General features: G+C 64.7%; 2 protein-coding genes across 2 annotated transcripts; both read left to right on the top strand.

Moving 5' to 3' along the window:
• The first annotated feature begins 385 nt into the window (after nucleotides 1-385).
• On the top strand, nucleotides 386-4,921 carry SHC2 (SHC adaptor protein 2). Its single transcript, XM_054175279.1, has 12 exons — nucleotides 386-1,025; nucleotides 1,663-1,733; nucleotides 2,053-2,113; nucleotides 2,596-2,715; nucleotides 2,804-2,857; nucleotides 3,027-3,078; nucleotides 3,246-3,372; nucleotides 3,462-3,642; nucleotides 3,726-3,792; nucleotides 3,896-4,060; nucleotides 4,270-4,577; nucleotides 4,728-4,921. The coding sequence occupies exons 1-12, from the start codon at nucleotides 417-419 to the stop codon at nucleotides 4,854-4,856; spliced, it is 1,944 nt and encodes a 647-aa protein (XP_054031254.1). The 5' UTR covers nucleotides 386-416; the 3' UTR covers nucleotides 4,857-4,921.
• A 4,347-nt stretch (nucleotides 4,922-9,268) lies between these two features.
• C2CD4C (C2 calcium dependent domain containing 4C) lies at nucleotides 9,269-11,607 on the top strand. The gene is made up of 2 exons (XM_054175086.1): nucleotides 9,269-9,296; nucleotides 9,807-11,607. The coding sequence occupies exon 2, from the start codon at nucleotides 9,826-9,828 to the stop codon at nucleotides 11,077-11,079; it is 1,254 nt and encodes a 417-aa protein (XP_054031061.1). The 5' UTR covers nucleotides 9,269-9,296; nucleotides 9,807-9,825; the 3' UTR covers nucleotides 11,080-11,607.
• Nucleotides 11,608-18,205: the final 6,598 nt, after the last annotated feature.

Genomic DNA, 18,205 nt, shown 5'->3' with positions numbered 1-18,205 from the left:
CGTCCCCGGGCCGTTGGGAGGGGGGGCAGACGGGGGCCACAGAACCGTGCCCGGGCAGGGAAAGCCCGACCCGACCGGCCTCGTCGTCCCACTGTCCCCAAATGTCACGCCCGCCCGTTCGGGGCTGCCGCTGCCTCTGCCGCCACCTCGCAGCCTCCTCACCCCCGTTGGCGCCCCGGGGTGCAGGGGAAGCATCAGAGCCTGGGGGGCACCGGACGGCCGGGGGAGGGGGTGGTAGAAAGGCTGAGGATGCTGAGGCAGTCGGGGAGGGAGGGGAGCGGGGCAGCTGGAGATGCTGAGCTGGGGAATGCTGGGGCGGCCGCTGGTCCAGCCTGGCGGGGGGGACCGAGGAGGGCGGAGGATGCGCGGGCGGCCGGGCGTGGGGGGGCCGGGGCGGGCGGCGGAGCGCTCACACCATGACATCAGCGCGGCGCGGCCCCGGGGGAGCGGGCGAGGGGCGGGAGCCGGCGCGGCGGTGGCGGAGCGGAGCGGCGGAACGGAGCAGAGCGGAGTGGAGCGCGGCCCCGGGCATGCTCCCGGAGCCCAAGTATGACCGCTTCCGCGACGAGCCACTGACCGCCCCCATGCCATCACCGGCCCCGGGGCCGTGCCCCGCGGCGGGCGAGGAGCCCGAGCCTGGTACCACCTTCTGCGCGCTGCTCCCGCGGATGCCGCAGTGGAAGTTCCACGGCCCCGCTGGTTTCCTCGGCCGCGGACCCTCCGCCGCCGCAACCAACCGGGACCTCTCCGGGTCAACCCGGGTGGGAGGCACGGCGGGGACCCCCTCGGCGCTGGCCGCCGTGCTAGGCGCCTGCGATCCGCTTTGCGCCGCGCCCTGCACCGGACCGGCGGGCGGGCGGCCGCGGGGGGCGGCGGCGGCGACGACGACGGCGGGGCGGGCAGGGGCGGCCCGGGCGGGCGGGGACGAGTGGAGCCGCAAAGGCAGCTTCATCCGCAAACCGGCGCAGGGCTGGCTGCACCCCGACGAGCGGGTGCTGGGGCCCGGCGTCTCCTACATCGTCCGGGTAAGTCCCGCCGGAGCCCGGCCCGGTGCGGGAAGGAGCGAAGCCCCGCCCCGGCCCCACGCGTGTCCGGTGCTCAGCGGTTCCGTCTGCTCCTCCCGGCGGCTGTGGGCAGATCCTCGGTCTCGGGTGCCCCCCCAATTCCCGCTGCCCCAAGCTGGGCTCTGCCGCGGGAGCAGCCGTGGGTCGGGGGTCGCAGGACCCCGCAGTACCATGGAGAGGAGGGTCCTGGGCAGCCAGCCCTGGCACACGCAGCTTGCAGCCCCTCGGCCCCATCACGGGCAGCCTGACCCTGCTGCACTGCCCGCAGGGTCTGGCACATGCTGGGAGGCATTACATGGTCCCTGAAGGGGCCTAGGGTGGGATGAAGACCTGGGAGGGGTGCCTTTTGGGGCTGGAAGCCAGCAGCTTTCAACCCCCACCAGGATGTCACAGGCCACAGAGCGCTGATGAGTCTGTCGGGTCTCAGCACAGGGCCTGGGGGTGTGATGGGGTGGGGGGCAAAAGGGCACCGTGTGATCTGTGGAGCTTGGTGTTGGAAGGGGCTCTTCTTGCTGGCACCCAGCTCCTCTCCATCAGCTGCCCTTGGAGGGTGGGGGGGGGACTGGAGGAGGCTGCTCTGACCGTGTTCCCCCTGCAGTACATGGGGTGCATCGAGGTGCTGCGCTCCATGAGGTCCCTTGACTTCAACACCCGGACACAGGTCACCAGGTACGGCCCCGCGGAGCCCTGAGTGCTCCCTCTTCCCTGGGGCATGGTGGAGATGGTGGGGGACAAGTGGCCAGAGCCTGGGGGAGGGCCCTGCCCCGTGGGATCCACCCTGCAGGGACACAGATGAAGGGCACTGCTGTGGATCAATGGCTGGAAAGAGGAGAAGGGAGGTGGCCCTGGCCAGGATTACGTAGGCCAGCGCTGCGGGGACGCTGCGGTGCCCAGGACCGCGGGAGATGATGCCCCCCAGACCCTGCAGAGCTGTGGAAGGGGTCTGGGGGTCTGCAGCTGTAACCCAACCGTGGGCTGTGGCTTGCAGGGAAGCCATCAACAGACTGTATGAGGCAGTGCCAGGAGTGAAGGGCATCTGGAAGAAGAAGGTGAGTTTCCACCCAGCCTTTCCTTTCCTAGGCTCCTTCCTGGGGTGAGCCAGGGTGGGGGGGGGGGTGGGAGGGGGGACGCTGTTCAGTTCATGGGGCCGAGCCTGGGGTCTCTTGGGTCAAGCTGCACCAGAGGAGGTTTAGGCTGGATGTTAAGAAGAAATTCTTCACAGAAAGAGAGGTTGGCCATTGGAATGTGCTGCCCGGGCAGGTGACGGAGTCACCATCACTGGAAGTGTTTAAAAAGAGCCTGGATGAGGCCCTTGGTGCCATGGTTGAGTTGATTAGGTGGTGCTGGGTGATAGGTTGGACTGGATGATCTCTGAGGGCTTTTCCAGCCTGGTTAATTCTGTATTCTGTAAATTTCCCCCTTGAAACTTAAGAGGGATAAAAGCTATTTAATATGGGTCAAGCCTCCTTCAGCTCAAGGAACCTGGTCCTGGTGCACTCCATCACCCCCAGGATACTCTCTCTCCCATCAGGCTCCCAACAAAGCTCTCTTCTCCATCCTGGGCAAGAGCAACCTCCGCTTCGCCGGCATGAGCATCGCTGTCAACATCTCCGTCGATGGGCTCAACCTCATGATCCCCACCACACGCCAGGTGGGAGCCACCCCCTTCCCACCCCCCAGCCTCCCAGGGGGCTGCTGGCCCTTGCCCTAACCCCTGCTGGGCCACGTCCCCTCCACAGATCATCGCCAACCACCACATGCAGTCCATCTCCTTCGCCTCTGGCGGGGACACGGTGAGGCCCACGCACCCCAGCCCTCCTCTGGCTGCCATCCTTTGGGGGCAGTGGGACAGGGACCGCCCTGTGGCAGGTGGGGCTGGGGCTGAGCTCACCACAGCACCCCCAGCCCTGCTCCCCACATGGCGGCCGGACACAGGCCCTGAGCTGCCCCTGTGCCCCCCAGGACACCACGGACTACGTCGCCTATGTCGCCAAGGACCCCATCAACCAGAGAGGTGATGCTGGCCCCCGCGCCCAAGAGCTCTGGGGAAGAGAAGAATGGGGGATGAAGGCTGGAGGAGGGGGCCTCTCACAGGGCACACAAAAGGCAGCTCCAGGTGGTCCCAGAGGGGTGATGGGAGAGTGGGGGAAAGCCTTGAGCCATCTGTCCATCTGTCCACAGCCTGCCACATCCTGGAGTGCTGCGAGGGGCTGGCTCAGAGTGTCATCAGCACAGTGGGACAGGCCTTCGAGCTGCGCTTCAAGCAGTACCTCCACAGCCCCCCCAAGGTGGTGGTACCCCCAGACAGGTAGGGGGGTGGGGGGGCTAAGTCTCCCCAGCTTGAGGAGGAGGTCTGAACCACACAGGGTGTCCTCAGCTTGCCTGTCCCTGCTGCAGGGTACTGGGTGCAGAGGAGTCAGCCTGGGGGGAGGATGAAGAGACAGCTGAGCACGATTACTACAACAGCATCCCCGGAAAGGAGCCTCCCCCAGGGGGGCTGATCGACTCCCGGCTCCGGCATGGCGCCGGCCTGGGCCACATCCACACACAGCCCTCCAGCTCCAGCCCCCCCAGCCAGGTGAGCCCCTGGGGCTGCTGCCACCCCTGCTGCAGGCTTCCCAGGCAGGTTATCTCCATGCCCTCACTCTTCTCTCTCTCCAGGGTGGGCTTACATTCAGGCGAGACCAGAGCAGCCAGCTGGGACCATCCTGGGACTTGGAGAGCCAGAGTGGGTACCACTTGGGGGGGCGTGGGGGACATTCTGGGAGCCATAAGTGGGGGGACCCCATGGCTCTGCCCTGCCTGGGCTGATGGCAGGATGGCCCTTGCAGGCCAGGCCTGTGACGGGTACCTGCAGGCAGACAGTCAGTGCCTGGGGCCAAGGGACTACGAGGAGCACATGTATGTGAACACACAGAGCCTGGACGCCTGGCAGCCGGAGGCAGCAGCCCGAGGGGCACCCGAGGAGAGCCCCAAGAAAGACCTCTTTGACATGAGTAAGCCACCAATGCTGGGAGGTACCCAGCACAGGACCTGCTGTGCAGGGACCGAGCTGGTGCCAGCAGAGTGCTTGTGCTGGCCGTGCCCAGAGCGGTGCCAGGCTGAGCGCTGGGAGCTGCGCGCCGGGGGCCGTGCCCAGGGCAGGGGTGCCCGGCCCTGCCTGGCGCCCTGATGGGTGACGTGCCACGAAGCCTGGCTCCCACAGGGCCGTTCGAGGATGCCCTGAAGCTCCACGAGTGCATCGCGGGCGGGGGCAGCAGCAGCAGCCCCCGCATTGAGGACCAGTGGCCGAGCCCCCCCACCCGCAAGGCTCCCATTGCCCCCACGGAGGAGCAGCTGCGGCGGGAGCCGTGGTACCACGGCAAGATGAGCCGGAGGGATGCTGAGAGGCTCCTGCAGATGGATGGAGACTTCCTGGTGCGGGACAGCCTCACCAACCCCGGGCAGTACGTGCTGACGGGCATGCACTGCGGGCAGCCCAAGCACCTGCTGCTGGTGGACCCTGAGGGCGTGGTAAGGGCAGGGCGCAGGGCGGCGGGACCGTGAGGAGGGGATGCTGGAGGGCTGTCCATGGGGTGGGGGCGGATGCTGGAGGGCTGTAGAGGGGCCCCGCGCAGGAGGCAGCTCGCCTGGCTTCAGGACGGCTGTGCCCCTTGCCCCCAGGTGAGGACCAAGGACGTGCTGTTTGAGAGCATCAGCCACCTCATCAGCCACCACCGGCAGAACGAGCAGCCCATCGTGGCGGCAGAGAGCGAGCTGCACCTCCGCCAGATCGTCCAGAGGAAGCAGTGATGCCGGGGAGCGGGGGGTACGTGAGCCCCCAGACCACTCCTCTGGCATCGGCACTGGCCCTGCCCCAGGCCCCCTCTGCACTCCCCTTCTCCAATTGTCCCTCGGGGGGAAGCCAAGCCCGCCCACACGCCCCGGGGTCAGGTTCCCCGTCCTCCTCCCCTGTCGGGCTTCATGGTCCCTGGCCCCAGAGGGACCCTGCTCCACTGCTGCCTCCCCTCTATTGTCCACACGGTGCCCCGTGCCCAGCTGGGGCTGCCCAAGATGTCCATTCCAGCACGCAGTGGGAGCAGGTGGGTGGCCTGGCCAGGAGGGACAGAGCTCAAACCTGGCTGGGGCAGCGCTGCCTTGCTCCTGTCTGGGGCAACCCCCGGGGCCAGCTCCATCCCAGCACAAGGAACTGTTTTCCACCACGATGGAGCAAACGGGGATGGGACCGGGTGGAGGAGCTTCATCCGAGGGCTCACACGGTGGGATGGGGAGAGCAGGCTTGGGGTGTGCGTGTGTCCATGTGTGTGTATCCGTGTCCGTGGGTGTATCCGTGTGTGTATCCGTGTCCGTGTGTGCACAGGTATGTGAGGGACGGCCTGGGACCCGCCCCTTGCCTCGGAGCTGTTCCTCTGACTTCAGCGCTGCGGCTCAGGACCCAGCTCCCTGCCTCGCTCCCTCCTTTCTGCCAGGACATTCGGGGGCCTGCCCCTATCCGTGGGGTGCCCCCATCAGTGGGGTCGGTAGCCCCTGGCTTGGCTCTGCCCGTGGGGCTGGATACAACTGTCTCTTGGAGGGTGGTGCTGCTAGATGTCCCTCTTGATCCCACATTTCCAGCTGGATTGTCCCCAGGAGTGGCTATCGTGAGGTTCTCAGCAGCCCCAAGCCTCTGTAGCCCTCCCCTGGCCGGGGCCAGGATGAAGCTGCTGCGGGGAAGGCACAGGACCGGGGTGAGCTACCGGCGCTGGCTCACGGGCCAGGGCCGCTGGGAGGAGAAGTGTCCCATGGCCCCCGGGGACCTCCCCCGGCCGGCTCGGGGCTTCAGCAGGTTTTTATGGCACACCCAGCCCCTTCTCCAGTGTGTCTGGCACTCGGCACGGGTTTGTGGTTTGGGATACGTTTCTAATTAAACCTGGAAATGAGCAAGGTGCCCAGGTTGTTCCTGCCACCCCCGGGCATGGTGCTGGGACCAGGCTGCTGCCAGCTCCCGTGCCTGGAGGCTCAAGGGGACCGGGTACACAGAGGGTGCTGGAATGGTGTCTCCCTCAGCACCAACTGCTGGTCAGTCCCACGTCAGTGGTGGCAGCCTGCCCGGCCCCATCCTGACTGGTCATTCATTTCTCTGCACCCCTGGATCACCCTGTGCCCCTTCTGCACCTGGGTCACCCTCTGCCCCCCAGCTCCAGAGTGGCCTGTGGCACCCTGGGCTTGGCCACAAGGCGCTGTTCGTGCATGACACCTTCCCCTACCTGGCATCTTCCTACCCTGCCTGCTCCCCCTGCCTGCAGGCTCACCTCCCACCTCTGCCAATGGCCACCCACCTTCAAGCCTCCTGGCAGAGCTTCATCTGGCTCCTACCACCACCAGGCTGGCACTGAGCAGCCTAGAGCCAAGCTGTCACCTGTTCATGAACATGGCAGTCAGCAGAGCAGGAGGCCCTCGGTGGGCCTGGAGGTGGTTCCCAGCTCTGTGGCACTGCCCAGCATGGGGCTGGAATTGGTGGAGGCAGGAGAAGGCAGCCTTGGTGCTGCTGGAACGCAGCAGTGGGAGGCTGGACTCTGAACCACTGGGCACCTACACCAGGTGGGCAACACCCACCAGCAGCCCTGGCACCAGTGGGTGCTGGTAGCCCACCCTGGCTCTGCTCTGCGTCCCCAGCGCTGCCACCAACACTCACTTTAGGGAGCGGGATCAGACTGGCACCCTCTGCCTGGGGCTGGGGATGGGCCCCTTCCTGGGACAGGGGACTGCTGGGTGCTGGCAGAGGCAATGAATAAAAAGAAGGCCCTAAATAAAGCCCAGCAAGGCCGGGTGTAATTTTCCATTGATAGCTGGGTACCTGCAGGGACGCGGCAGGGACGCGGCAGGGACGCGGCGCTTCCATCTCAGCTGCTATTTTTTGTCATGTAGTAATGCGTCTGCCAAGGGTAATTGCTCTGTTCCCTCAATAGCAGAGGCAGGAAAAGGCAGTGAGAGCCCAGAAAAGGCAGTGAGAGCCCAGCCTTGCTTCTTTCCCCGCTGGAGAACGAGCCCGAGCCGTTCACCAGCTGCCGCCGGCTCCACCGCGATCCCCGGCCCCGGGGGATGCTGCCGTGAGGGGCCCCGAAGAGCTGCTGGGGCTTTGGCTTTAGGGGTTTAACCACTTCCTTCTGGGCTGGTGTGCGATGCAAAGTGGTCTTGGTGGTCTGAGGGGTCTGCCCACGCCAGCCCTGGGTTGTAGGGCTGCTGGATGGGGGGGTGGGGGGGCTCAGGGATCCTTGAGAAGGTCCTGCTGTGGGGCAGCATCCTAAGGCCGCTCAGCATCAGGGTAGGAGCCTGTGGGGGGAGGTGGGGTGGGAGGGCAGCAGTGTGTTCTTGGAACAACAAAAAAAACCAATTAGAACAAATATGAGGCCTTGATTGAGTTAAGGATGGACATGAAAAATGGAGTCAGGGCACCAGCTGGATAAGCAGTATGTGCCATGCTGCTGCCCAGGGGGCTACAGGAAGGGTACAGCCCATAGCCCTGGAATCCTGGTGCCAGCCCCCTCCCCTCACCGAGCTCTCTCCTTTCCAGCTTCCAGCAGGTGGTAGCACATTGCTGGTTCTGCCATCCATGTCTCTAGCCCTGGCAGTGTCCTCATCCCTCCAGTGTCCCCAGCTCTTGCAGTGTCCCCATCCCTGCCAGACTTCCCAGCCCTCCAGTGTCCCCAGCCAGGCATTGCTTGCCCATGGTGCCATGCCCAGGTGTTGCCAGGAGCTGCAGCCACCAGCCTGGCACGAGGGACCCCAATCCACATCACCCAGCTCTTGTCCAGCACCCATCACACTGCCCAGGGAGGCAGCTCTGGAGCCCCAAGAGTTGTCTCCTCTTGACATCCTGCACAGCCCAGATTAATGGAGAGAGCCCTGGATGATGGGGAGGCCAGCAAGGACAGGCATCCATCCTTCCCAGCTCCATGCTGCTGGGTGCCAAGGGAAGGTCCAGAACCTGTTTTGGAGGCCCTGGAAACCTTGGTTCCTGTTGCCCCTGCGAGTGTTTGTTCTCTGCCTGTTTCTGTTCCGGGTTCATCAGCTCCTGCTGCACGTCAGGGCTGGGGTGTTTGGGACCTCAGCGTCTCCGCCTGACTGCTGCAGCTCATCTCCTGCCTCAAACCTGGAAGCTCTCTCCAAGATGAGCCCAGGCCAGCTCAGTACACTCTGCTCCCCTCCGTGCCCCTGCCCCCTGCTCCCTTGCTGGTCCCAGAGCCCTGAGCCGAGTGAGCAGGGCTGGCCCCGCTCCAGCTCTCTCTTATCTCAGGGAAGCTCAACCATTCCTGCCCCTTGTTTACCCAGCGTTGTGCAGGGTGGAGGAAAGGCAAACATCAACCTTTTGTTCACCAGCCTCCACTGCCCGTGAACCTCATCCTCCTCCCCTGGCCTCCATCCTCCCTCTTCTCCCTGCAGGACCCAGGACTTAGCTCCCTGCAGTGCAGAGCCAGGGTCCAGCCAGGCTCTTCAAGATGCCCCTGCCCAGACCTCCTCCTCACCCCAGCTCCTGGCTGGTTCCTGCTCCCCACACTCCCCGTTCCGAGGGTCCCAGCGCCGTTTTCCTGTGCACCCACCCTGCTTTGAGCATCCTGCCCACCACAGCAGCACCGGCGCCTACAGTGATGCTCTGTGGCCCTAGTGCCACCCGGGCTGCCTCTAGCCCCAGGCTGTCGCATCCAGGTGCTGGCGAGGTGTGTGACATGTGGCACTGCCACCCCCTGCCACACTAAAAACCCCTTCAGACACTCGGCAGCTCTCGGCTTTGTTCTGCGCAGTGGTGAGCTCAAGAGCTGTGAGGGGAAAGCGCCCGGGGTGTGGTGGGGGTGCGAATGGCTCCATCTCAGCTGCCTCGGCCCTCGGTAGCGCTAGGGGTGGGCTTGGGGCTGTCACCGTCCCGCTGCTGTTCCCATCCTGGATCAGGGTCCCCCGCTCCCGGTCTTACCCGAACCCCGGCGCTCCCATATGCAATGCCAGGGTACCCTGGGGTGCACCCGAACCCATTGAGCATCAGCACCCCAGGGTCGCCTGGCCCGGCTCGGTCCCGGTCGTAGCCTCTGCGCCGGTGCCGGTCCCGACGCGACCGGGGAATTGCGGGGGCGCCGCGCTCGGAGGATTACGGCGGCGCGGGGAAGGAGCGGAGCCGCCGCCGCCGCCGCCACCACCGTATAAAAGCGCGTCCGCGCCCGCCCCACCCGGGCTGCAGCGGCGGCAGCGGCTCCGCTCCAGGTGCGGCGGCGCCGGCAACTTCCCGTGAGAGGCGGCGCCGGTCGGTCTGTCCGGGCATCGTGTCGCGGCCGCCCCGTCCTGTCCCATCGCTCGGGAACAGGCGGTGCCGCCGTGTCCCGCGGGTCCCGATGTCCCTCGGGTGTCCCTTGGCCCCCGCCGGTTCTTTCCTGTCCCCCATCCCCGGGCTGGTGGGGTCCCGGTATCACTCGGCGCGACCGGTTCCTTTCTGTCTACCCTGAGCTGGCGCGTCCCTGCATCCCTCGGAGCGGCCGGTGCTTTCCCGTTCCCTATCCCCGGCTGTCGGGTCCCGGTGTCCTTCGGCGAGCCCAGCTGCTTCCTATCCCGCCGGACTGTCGGGTTGCGGTGCTCATCGGCGGGGGCGCTTCCTGCCCCTTGCCCCTGGCTGGCGGGTCCCGGTCTTTCGGTGCTGTCTGTCAGCCCCGAGTCTGGCGGCTCCAGCTGCCGGTGCCCGGTCCCCGGTGACAGCGTTGTCCCTCGGGTCTCTTTCAGCACCGCGCCTGGTGACAACATGTGGCTCCTGGAGCGGCTGCGCGGCGTGGCGGAGAACGGCGGGTCCCGGGGCACGGGACCAGAGGACTCCCCACGGGGATCCCGCTACAGCAATGTCCTCACCCCTGACAAGATCCCCGACTTCTTCATCCCACCCAAGCTGACCGCAGCACCCGCCGAGGGCCCCGAGACCCCCGCGGCGCCCACCCTGGGCCCCTCAGCCTCCGAGCAGGACCTGGCTGGCCGCAAGCCCCCGCGCAGCCCCCGACCATCCAGCCGGTCCCGGTCGCGGGCCACCAGCCGTCACATCATCCAGATCGAGACCGCCGAGGACGGGGCGGCCGAGGGGGGCTTTGGCACAAACGTGGACCCGCAGTCGCAGACGGCCATGTCCCTGCCCTACGTGCCCAAGGCGCAGACCTCCTACGGTTTCACCACCCTGATGGAGAGCCCCCACACCAGGCGCAAAGAGTCTCTCTTCCACAGCGAGCACAGCAGCCTCTGCCCTTCGCCTGCCACCTCGCCCAGCTCCCAGCGCAGAGCCAAAGTCAACGGCGAGAGCCGGCCCCGGACGCCTGCCGACCTGGGCGCAGCCCTCATGCACCCCGGCCGCTACTTCAGCGGCGGCGAGAGCGACACCGGCTCCTCGGCCGAGTCCTCACCCTTCGGCTCCCCGCTGCTCTCCCGCTCCGTCTCCCTGCTGAAGATCTTCAGCCAGGAGAGCCAGTCCAAAGTCATCAAGCTGAAGCACTCGGTGGCCCGCAACAGCTCCCTGTCCACCGACGACAGCTCGGCCGACACCAGCCCCAGTGTCCAGCGCCGCTCCAGGAGCGCCCCGGCCGGGGGGCAGCCACCCACCGCCCTGCTGCCCCTGGACCTGCCACCGGGCTGCGACCGGGAGCACAGCTTGCGGCTCAGCCGGGGCGGCAGCCTGCGCCTGGCCGCCGAGTACGACCCCTCCAACGCCCGGCTGCGTGTGCGGCTGGTCTCTGTCGAGGACCTCTACGATGCCCTGGTCGACTTGCGTAGCATCAACTGCTGCGTCTCGCTGTGCCTCAACCCCGGGAAGCTGCAGAAGCAGCGCAGCACCATCGTCAAGAACAGCCGCAACCCCGTCTTCAACGAGGACTTCTTCTTCGACGGGCTGGGCCCTGGCCACGCCAGGAAGATGTCCCTGAAGCTCAAGGTGGTCAACAAAGGCAGCAGCCTTAAGCGCGACACGCTGCTGGGGGAGAAGGAGCTGCCACTCACCTCCCTCCTGTCCTGCCTGTAGGTGCTTGCAGCCGGCCCCCGAGCGAGCTGCCTGCCCGTGGGGTTGGGGTGAGGGGGAAGCCAGCCCCGGCCCCCAGCCCCGCTGGAGGAGGGTTTGGAAGGGCCCCTCGGAGGAGGGACAGGGCTGTGGTGGAGAGGGGGGATCCCCAACCGCGGCTCTGCCAACACCAGGGCAGGCAGGGCTGGCAGCTGCAGCCTCTCCCTTCTGCTTCCTCCCTGCTCTCTCGGGGGCTGCATCTCCTGGAGCCCAGCAGGGAGCCACTGGTCCCATCTCCAGCGGGAAGGATGGATGTCACCTGCTGGGCTCTTCCCTCCCTGGTGGTCTCCAGCTGATCAGCGTGAAGGTTGGAGGTGGGTAGATCTGTAGCATACTTACCTCTCTCAAAGCCCCAGCTCCTGGAGTCAGGGGACAGCATCAGTCTCGGCTTTAATTTAAGAGACAAGTTTCTCGTCTTGGAAAACTGCAGAGAAAATACTGCAGAGGCGACCCAAGGGTGGGCCAAGGGAGCTGACCCTGGGGGATGAGTCAGGTTTGTGACTTGAGCCTTTCCTGGACTCTCCCTAGCCCTGTGAGACTGCAGGGATGTGCAGGTCAGCTTGATCTGACACCCACAGCCTGCCCAGGAACCCTCCCTGCCCACCCCCAGCAGCGTCCCCTGCTCTGACTCCCACGGGAAGCTGCTCACAGAGCTTCAGGGGCTTTGGATTTGCCCAGATCCAGGAGGCTGCCTGTGCCCATCCCCTGCCTTCAGGAGGGAGATGCTAGGTGCTGGTATGGCTTTGGGGGGGGGCAGGGGGGGACAACACCTGGTACCCCTTCTCCTGGCCACAGAGGACATCACAGGCAGTGTCCCAGCAGGCACACTTGCTGACAAACGCTGAGGTGACAGGAGTGGCCCTCCCTCAGTGCCGGTGGTCTGGCTGGCCCTAGGGACATCCCCAGGTATTGCTGGGCAGGAGTTGTCAGGCAGAGGTTCCTCCACCCTCTGCCCTTCCTCGGTCACGGGGGCTTGTAAGCAGCTGCACCCACGGGAGGGGGACCTGTGGGGCCACAAAGCCCCTGTGCCCATCAAGACCCTCTCACTAAAGGGACTGCCCTGACCTTGCAGATTCCCCTGGGGGGCACAGCGGGGTGTTCCCACCCCTTCCCGTCCCTCCCTGCCCTCCCAGCTGACTGGCTGGAGGCACTGGGAGAGCCGGGGGTGGGGGTGGGCAAAGCTAGGAGGGGGCAATGCCAGCGGGGAGGGGGCAGGGGGGGTGGGGGCATCTCTGTGGGCAGATTAAACCAGACTCCTCGTTGTCGTTTGGTGTGGTGTTTCCCAAACCCCATCGGGCTCTGCATGTTTCCCTCCCCTGAGGGCAGCAGGATTCGCCCTGCTCCTGGCCCTGCCTGCTGCGGCCACGCGTGGCCCCCTCTGTGTTAAACCTCTGTTGGTGGCAGTTGATGTTCCTTCCTTGTCCTTTGCAGCAGCAGCAGATGGCAGATTTCAGTGTTGGCTATTTATATCCGAGGCTGATCTTTCCCGGCGTTGTTTTTACTTCTGTCTGTAAATATGTTTCAGGTGCGTGAGGCATGGTTCTGACAGCGCTGCCGTTGCATGTCGGGGGGTGGGGGGAGGTTGGGGGGAGGGTTGGGAGGGGATCTGGGGTGATCGTGGCTCTTTGTCGTGGTGGAAAACAAACCCTGCAGGACGTAAGGAGCAGACACATCCCTCCTTCGCAGCCGGGGGGAGAGGGGGAAGGGGAGGGATTTTCCCACCTGAGGCTTCCCACTGCTCCCCCCACCCCAAGAAACCGACGTGGGAGAACTCTCCCTTGGTCCTCAAGCGTCCAGGCACATCCTGGGGGCAGATGTGGGCTCTGGGGAACGTGGTGGGGGGACAGGGCAACACCATCCCTGGGCTGGGGGCTAACATCCTGCCCCATGAGCAGGATAGTGATGCTGGCTGCTGCCTGACAGCCCCACGCACACCTCACCACGACATTGTGGTCCCCAGGGTGCTATGCCTGAGAGATGGGACTCAGGCGATGCTTGGGGGGTGGGGATGGACCTGGCAGGCAGTGAGGGGAGGGCAAACAGAGCACCAAAACCTTTGCTTAGCTCCTATGAGAGGACTAGGGAGTGACACACCCCCCCCCCCCAGCAGAGAGAGAGTTGTGTCCCTTTGGGTTTGGGGAGGGGAGATGCCGAGAGCGGGAGCCCTGGGCTGCTCCTTGGGTTGGGGCTGGCCTGGGGCTGAGACCCCAGGGCCTGGGGGCTTGTGGTGTCCCTCTCCTCCTCCTGCCTGTGGCAGGGCTGCCCCTGGGTGGAGCGCAGTGGCATGTGGCCACCCGGGGAGCCCTGGGACGTGCTGCTGTGAGCTCTGCTCCCGCGGTGGTTGGTGGTGTGGGGGCTGGGGCCGCCTGGGTCTCTTTCTCCCCGTAGCTCTTTTCTACTGCTCCTGCTTTGATATTTCTGTGGCTGGATTTAATGATGCTTTTTTCTTTTTTTTTTGGAGTGATTGACCAAAAAAAAAAAAGTGTATTCCTACCTGAATGGAATGTTTGGTTACAGATGACTTCCCCTTTTTAGTGCAATAAAGTCATTTCTAAAACAGATGGAGGTGATGCTCTGGCTCCTGGTTTCCCCGAGGTGCTCCCTCTGCTATTCACTGCCATGGCGTCCCCCTGAGCCCATTCACCTTCCCTGTGCCCATGGGAGCAGAGCTGAGACCCTGGCACTGCCCAGAGCGGCGACTGCTCTTGGGGCTGGTGCTGCCCGTTCCCGCTGGCATCGCAGGGGCTCAAAACACCTCAGGAGCTTCTTGGTCGCCTTGTGCCAACCAGCCACGGAGTGAGGTGGAAGCAAATCTCCCGAGAAGGAGCGGGGACAGGGGGAAAGAGGCTGTTCCTGCTCAGGAAGGGACCTAGGGCCGTCCCAGCTGGGTCAGAGCTGAGCTGGGGCACCGCCTGCGTGGGGCTGGGGCTACAGGGAGGGACAGCAGCTTCCCACGCGAGTCCTTCCTCCTCGCCAGCTCCCCCAGCCTGGCCCCTGTGCTCCTGCTTGCCTGTGCTGGTGATTAAAGCTGTGACGATGGTTTTGTGCTGCCCGTCAGCAGCGTGGGCTGGAGCGCTGCCCTCACAGGGGGCTGGCTGCCCAGCAACCCCAGCCCCCCCCCCAACCCTCGGACTGACCTCACGGTGCCGCGGGGGGTGTGCTCTGAGCTCCAGGAGACCCTCAGGGGCTCTTTGAGGCCCCGTTAAGCTCTGCCCTCGCGGCAGCACAATGTGGGAGCCCTCTCTGCCACTCTCTGAGCTCCACAGCCCTTTAGCCTGCTGCAGACCCCTGGCACCTGGGGCTGGCTCTGGCACGTCAGGGGTGAGCTGCTGCGGCACCATCTCGGGGTGGAATCAGCCTCGATGGTGTCTGCCCAGCTGCGCCTTTGCTGCGCTGCCGCCGGGCAGTGCCTCCCGAGCCCTCCGTGGTGTGAACGATGTGGTGTGTGGCGGGGGGGCGGGGAGGCTGGGTGAGATGCTCTCGGGGTGGAAACAGCCTCGATGGTGTCTGCCCAGCTGCGTCCTCGCTGCGGTGCCGCCGGGCAGTGCCTCCCGAGCTACCTCCGATGTGGTGGTGGTGGTGGTGGTGGGGAGGTTGGGTGAGATGCTCTCGGGGTGGAAACAGCCTCGATGGTGTCTGCCCAGCTGCGTCCTCGCTGCGGTGCCTCCGGCCAGTGCCTCCCGAGCCCTCCGCGGTGTGAACGATGTGGTGGGGGGAGGTTGGGTGAGATACCCTCGGGGTGCCGCCTGGAGCCTTGCTCAGCCCAGCCCAGCTGTCAGCGTTGAGCACATCTCACCCTGGGTGGTTTTTTTTTACCCTTTTCCTCACCACTTTCCATTTCCAACCCTTCTTTCCCCGCTCCCTCCCCCAGGCGCCGCTGCATGGAACGAGGGAGGTTTGTCTGGTACCCAAATGCCACTTTTCTAATTTCCACCGTTCTAATAATTTTGTCAGGTTTTGGCAGCAATAGAAGCTGGGAGCACCAAACAGATCCTCCCTCTCTCTCAGCTCCTGCGCCCACAGGGGCAGGGAAAGCAGCGCGGGGAGGGCTTGGCAGGTGCCAATAATTCGAGGAGTGCTTTGCTTCCCCCCCCCCCCCCCTCCCCCCTTTCTCTTTCTTTCCTTCCCCCCCTCCCCCCTTTTCTAGAGGTGTAAATCTCCGGCAGTTAGCAATAAAATGAGGCTGATTAAGTTCAGCTTGAACGAGAGTGGATGGGGTCAGCGGGAACACACCGGGGAGTAGGGGGGGAAGAAAAAGAATCCCTGGAAAGTGTTCAACATTCAAAGCAGAGGAAGGGTGGAGAAGGGCATCTCGGGGAGGGGGGGGGAGGAGGGGGAACGTTTAACTCTGAATTTGTAATTCGAGGCTCTGTGGGAAGGAAACGTGGCTGCTGCCTGCCCTGGGCCCGGCCCGGGAGGGGTGGGGTCAGGTTGGGATGAGCTTCAGCGTTGGAAGATGCTGGGGGTAGCCGGTGGGGGGTGGGGGAGCAGAGGGATCTGTTCCCCTCTCTGCATTGCAGCAGGGGCAGAGATGCCTCAATGAAGCTGAGACCAAGAGCAGCTCTGCCCATTGCCGGTGATGCCCAAGCGGAGGGATGCTCCAGCCCTGGCAACTTGCCCCTGCCCAAGGGACCTTCTGACTGGGGATCCCTGTGCCAGGGGGTCCCTCTGCTCAGGAGTCCCTCTGCCTGGGGGTCCCTCTGCTCAGGAGTCCCTCTGCCTGGGGGTCCCTTTGCTCAGAGATCCCTCTGCCTGGGGGTCTCTCTGCCCAGAGATGCCTCTGCCTGGGAGTCACTCTGCTCAGAGATCCCTCTGCCTGGGGGTCCCCAGGCCACTCCAGCCATGTCAGTGGGGGTGGCACAGAGCACGTTTGGGGCAGTGGGATGCCAGGAGGGAACTGAAGCAGGGTGAGGAGTGCTGGACTAGAGGAGCTGCTGGCAGCCCTTATCTCCAGAGCAAGGCTGACCCAGGCGAGGTGTGCACAGACCTGGGCTATTTTTACCCCTTGTCCCCACATCATGAGGGCTCAACTTCTGAGACAATTGCTGGGAGCTCCTTTGGATTTGAGATGGGGAGGGAGGAAGGGAGAGGCTAAAGGAAGGGCTCAGTCTCATCTGGGACCTGTGGTGGGACCAGGGCTGCCCTGAAGGGTTTCCCAGGGAGGTGGCCAGTGAGGCTGTCCCCATGGGAGCTTCAATCTGTCCCCCCAGCCAGCCAAAGGAGCCCCAGGGCCAAATGCTGCTGCGCTTGGAGGATGCCCAGAGGTTCTCAGCAGCAGCTGGAACAGCTTTTGGCTGAGCAGGGCTGCCAGAGCTGCTTCTCCTCTCCAGAGTTTCGGGTGCTTTTGGGGCTGGGGGAGCCTCGAATGCCCCCCTGGGGAGCCTGAGCTTGGTCATATCCCTCCTCTCCAGCCCCGACCCGGCTGCTGATTTCCCGGTTTGGTCAGGAAAAGCATCTTCCCGTTGCCTGGCAACCCTTGGCAGCCCGGTCCAGCAGTGGATGTGAGACTTGGGCGGGGGGGGGGCTGTTCTCCAAGGGGGAATTCTCTCTTATCTGCAGCCCTCACCAGGCTGGTACCAGGGGCAAGGGACCGCTGGGGCTGCTCAGTGCTGGGGGGTGTGAAGCCACCACAGTGTTTCCTGAGCACGGGGTGGGGGATGATTTCCCAGTGGGCTCCCACCCGTGCCCGGGGTGTGAAGCTGCTGCCCATGGTGGTGTCACTGCTGCCCAGCCCAACCCAGCACCTTTGGTCGTGATGGCTCCCCCGGGACCAGGCCAGCAAGCAGATAATGGCATCCAGCTGGCACCAAAAAGCCTCTGGGGTGAGAAGAGCCTGGCACCCACTCAGGGTGGAACCCTCGCAGCCCTCACTGCCCTGCAGCGGGGTCACAGCTCTGCACAACACCCCCACACCCCAGTTTGGTGGCTGCCACCTTTGCCAGCCCCCTGCCCCACGAGGGCAGCAGCTGTGGGAGTAGGGGGGTGGAGTGCCCAGTGCCCACCGGTGAGCCACGGTCCTGCCCTAGGGCCGGTCGGGTGCCTGCAGCGTCTCTGCTGCGTGGCTCTGGCCCTACCTGGCACTGATCTGGGGACATGCAGGACCGGGCACGTGGGTGTGTGGCAGGGAAGAGGCCAGCACAGCCCAGGCAGTGCCAGCTGCACGTGAGCATCGGCCTGCCCTGGCACACGCTCGCCCTCACTTTATTGCAGCCATTTGTCTTCCATGGCAGCGTCTGTTCCGAAGCAGAGAGGAGAGGCTCCCGCTGTTCCTGGGAGGAAAACAGAACTTTATTGCATCTCACCATCCCTTGCAGCCACATCAGATGAGAGGGAAAGCCAGAGGAGAGCGATTCGCCTTTGCTCCCCCCTGAGAGCCTGTGCCCTGGCACCCTGGGGCACCTGGCACGGGCTGCGCCCAGCAGGCAGCAGCTGCTGCTCCTCCGCGGCGCAGAACCCCACCCCCGGTGGGGGGACCCCAGGCTCATGTTCCTCGGGGGACACAGAACCCCCTGGGCTCTGCTGGAGCGAGGACAGCCTGTGGCTACATGTCAGCCCTGAGGCACTCAGACGGTTGAGCGCAGCCGGCAGGATGGAAGCAGCAGCTGCCAGGGGTGTCCCCAGGGCTGGCAGCGTTCCTGCCACTGCAGCCTCAGGGCACACCACACAACTCCCTGCGTTTTGCTTGCTCAGTTTTGAGCTTTGCTCTCCTACTCTGAGGCTGGAAATCTGACAAGAGCCTGGGGCCACATCAGAGAATCACAGAACTCTGCCGATTGGAAGAGACCTCCAAGAGCAAGGTTCCAAGCATCAGTCGTGGCCACTACGCCCAAGTGCCGTGGCCACAGGCTTCTTGAACGCCTCCAGGCATGGGGACTCCACCACCTCCCTGGGCAGCCTGTGCCAAGCCCTGACCACTCTTGCAGCAAAGAATTTTTATCCTAATCTGCAACCTAAAGCCCCCTGGCAGAGTTTCATCCTCCCTCTAAGCCAGGGAAAGGCAGTGAGGAGGTGGCAAGCACGACCTCAGACTCTTCTCTCCCCTTCTCTGGCAGAGGAGGCATTTCTGCAAGCACCTGGGAGGCAGAGTGGG

Source organism: Dryobates pubescens, chromosome 31 (assembly GCF_014839835.1).
Source record: "Dryobates pubescens isolate bDryPub1 chromosome 31, bDryPub1.pri, whole genome shotgun sequence".
In the NCBI taxonomy this organism is placed as follows: Eukaryota; Metazoa; Chordata; class Aves; order Piciformes; family Picidae; genus Dryobates; species Dryobates pubescens.
Note: the sequence above shows the minus strand (reverse complement) of the source record. Positions and strands in the feature narration are given on the sequence as shown.